General features: G+C 52.1%; 1 pseudogene across 1 annotated transcript in view; it reads left to right on the forward strand.

The window, feature by feature from the left end:
- Positions 1-282, forward strand: part of TEOVI_000587000:pseudogene — a 1,294-nt pseudogene extending 1,012 nt beyond the window's left edge. The window contains exon 2 of the mRNA in view: positions 1-282. This exon is cut by the window's left edge and continues 9 nt beyond it. Coding sequence covers positions 1-282 — 282 coding nt within the window.
- The last annotated feature ends 2,328 nt before the right edge of the window (positions 283-2,610 follow it).

Consider the following 2,610-nt stretch of genomic DNA (forward strand, 5'->3'; position numbering starts at 1 on the left):
GTCGTCGACAGCATCGCCCATGCGAAGTTGGATTCCATTGATGCTACGGTGAGCGTCACATCCTCACGTATCGATGGCCTGGACTCAAGCACAATGAACACAAAAATTCGTGATTTGATCAACGGGATGGTGTTGCCGCTGCTCAACTTCAAGAAGGATGGCTTTCCCGTTCCCTTCGACTTGTCTGGGATCCACCTGAATATTACAGGTGAAGGCGGTAAAGCGGGAGTTGACCCGGCACGCGCTTTTAGATCGCTCAGCACATTCCTTCACCTCCGATGAAAGATTGCAACATTCCCGCCCACTTCGTAAAACACACTCCCATGCGCTTATATGGAAGGGGGTAACGCTCAAACCTATCTTGCCTTCCCCTGTTTACGCACACTTTCACATCGCACTTCCTCTCACAAGATGTTCGCATGTTGTAGCAACCACCCTGCGCAATCGATGAGAAGCTATCCGTGTCTACGGGTGACCCTTCGAATTATGGCGGAGGAGTAAAAACCTAATCGTGTGTAAAGTGCTGTGGTCAAGGAAGGAAATAAAGTGCTCTTTTTTTTTTTTGATTGTTTCTGTTTTCGCTTTTGCTTTCCATATCCCTCGTTGCTGACATCTTTTTTAACAGTGTCACTCACTCTCCGGTCCGCACAAATAGACCAAGTTCTAACGTTGAATGCCTTCAATCAGCGTCTCTTCCCCTCTTCTTGCGGTAGTGTATGTGCAGCTACATCCTTTGTTATGCCACCTTTTAGATGAAACAGCCGGAAACTGGTGTCGCAAAGGTTTTGGAGGGTCAAGCGTACGACGAGTTTGGCGCCCCTACACCCGGCCTACGAACACAATTGCTTCCCCTCCATGAGAAGGGAGGAAGGTTTGGGTGGGGGCGCGGGTTTTGAATGCATATTTCTTTTCCACTCGCCCAGTGGGGCGAAAAACGTCTCTACACGCCCGCGAAGCCACAACGAAATTGCGCGCCACACAAAGGTTGAGAGCACATACCGCCCGAGCGTTCGTTTTTTTCTTGCCAGCGAGGTCCAAAGACTTTTGCCCAATCCAAACCAACATGCCGATGTTGAATCCTAAACCGCGGAAGCCTTCCACCGCTCATGCGCCTCCGGGGAGGGAGGGGGTCAAACGGCGTGGCCTGCATGGAACCGGCTTCAGAACTATGTGATTGGACACGCCATGCAGCAGGTTTCGTCGGAGTAGACGAAACGCAGGCGGTGTTTTAGTACTAAATGGCGTCTGCTTAGGACTCCAAAAGCGGTGCGGCGGCGGAGTGGCCACTCCGCCGTGGCGATGGGCAGAAACAGATCCCTTCCCATACGACAGAATCTGATGGACAGTGTACTAAACTCTGGATTTTGCCCCTTCGTCAGATACTGCTAGCAGCCCAGGTGTCCGCAATTCTGCCGTCTCTACCACGGCCCACGGATCAGTGCGACATGCGCGAGGAAAGAAAAGGCAGTTCCGTTGGATTTTTGTGGGCAACGAGAGTCTCCAGAAGGGTGGGTAAGTCTGTCGATATGTCCCAACGCATTCGCCCTCGTTGGTGTGGGAAACAGGGTTTTTCTTGTTTGGCGTTCGCCGCACCAATGGCACGCTGGGTGGGTTAGGGTCCGGAACTTTCTCAGGATGCAGCCGCGACGGATGAAGGTTCCTCCACCGAATCAGGCCGGGGCACGCTCCTTGTCGCAAGAAATTTGGGAGTTGCACTTTTTCGTCGTCCGGTTTCTCGTTTATTTTTTTTTTCTTGGTGTGTATTCGATCCCTCCCAGCCTACAGTATTTTTTTTGGCGAGTGTAATAGTATCTGTCATGCGTGCTCCTCCAACTTGTGTCATGGTTGATGTATTGGTTGCTTCAACTTCAGCCTGTTCATTTATTGCTTTCACACGTCGGCTAAAGACAAGTTGAAGCCCCAGTCGAGGTAAGCAATGTTGGACGTAGTCTAGAAGTGACCAAACATCCATGAACGAGTGACCTCTTTCTACTTTGGGCTCCGCTCTCATAACTTTTAGGAGAGGCACAGGTCAGTAAAGGCGGATGCCTTGCACCTTCTGGCATCCCTGGCCTCGATCAGTCCAAGAAGTCTTTGTCGTCCGTGTCGGAGCGGCCGACATCGCGTACCGTATATAGCGTGGGAACGCTACACCACACCCACCGGTGGGCGTTACGATGCCCTTTATAACATGACCAATTCACTATGTTTCCCTCCCCAGGTAAGGGAGCCATGGTTCTGCACCTCAAAATGTCGTTTGAGGAGCAATTTTTCCTTGCCTTGCGAATGGTTAGTTTCCCAACTTTTTGGCATTTCCTTTCCTGTTGAAGCCAAAATTGACTTTTTACGTTTGGTGAGATAGTGTCTCGGAGGCAGTACCATAGAGGACACAACTGGATGAACCTGCCGTTGGTGCGTGTCGCTGCTCCCCCACGGCCGGGTGTGGGCGCACGCCTTGGATCTATTGCGTCCCATCCTCCGACCTAGCAATCTGGATGAAGTGGCAGGTTGGCGCTTTCGTCGGGGACGCCCCCCACGCACTCCGCATTTTAGCAGACAGTGAAGAACCGTGGCGAGTGCGGCCCGTCCGCTTTTCCCCCCCCCCCCCCC

This window comes from Trypanosoma equiperdum (genome assembly GCF_001457755.1).
Source record: "Trypanosoma equiperdum strain OVI genome assembly, contig: ctg_1566, whole genome shotgun sequence".
NCBI lineage: Eukaryota > Euglenozoa > Kinetoplastea > Trypanosomatida > Trypanosomatidae > Trypanosoma > Trypanosoma equiperdum.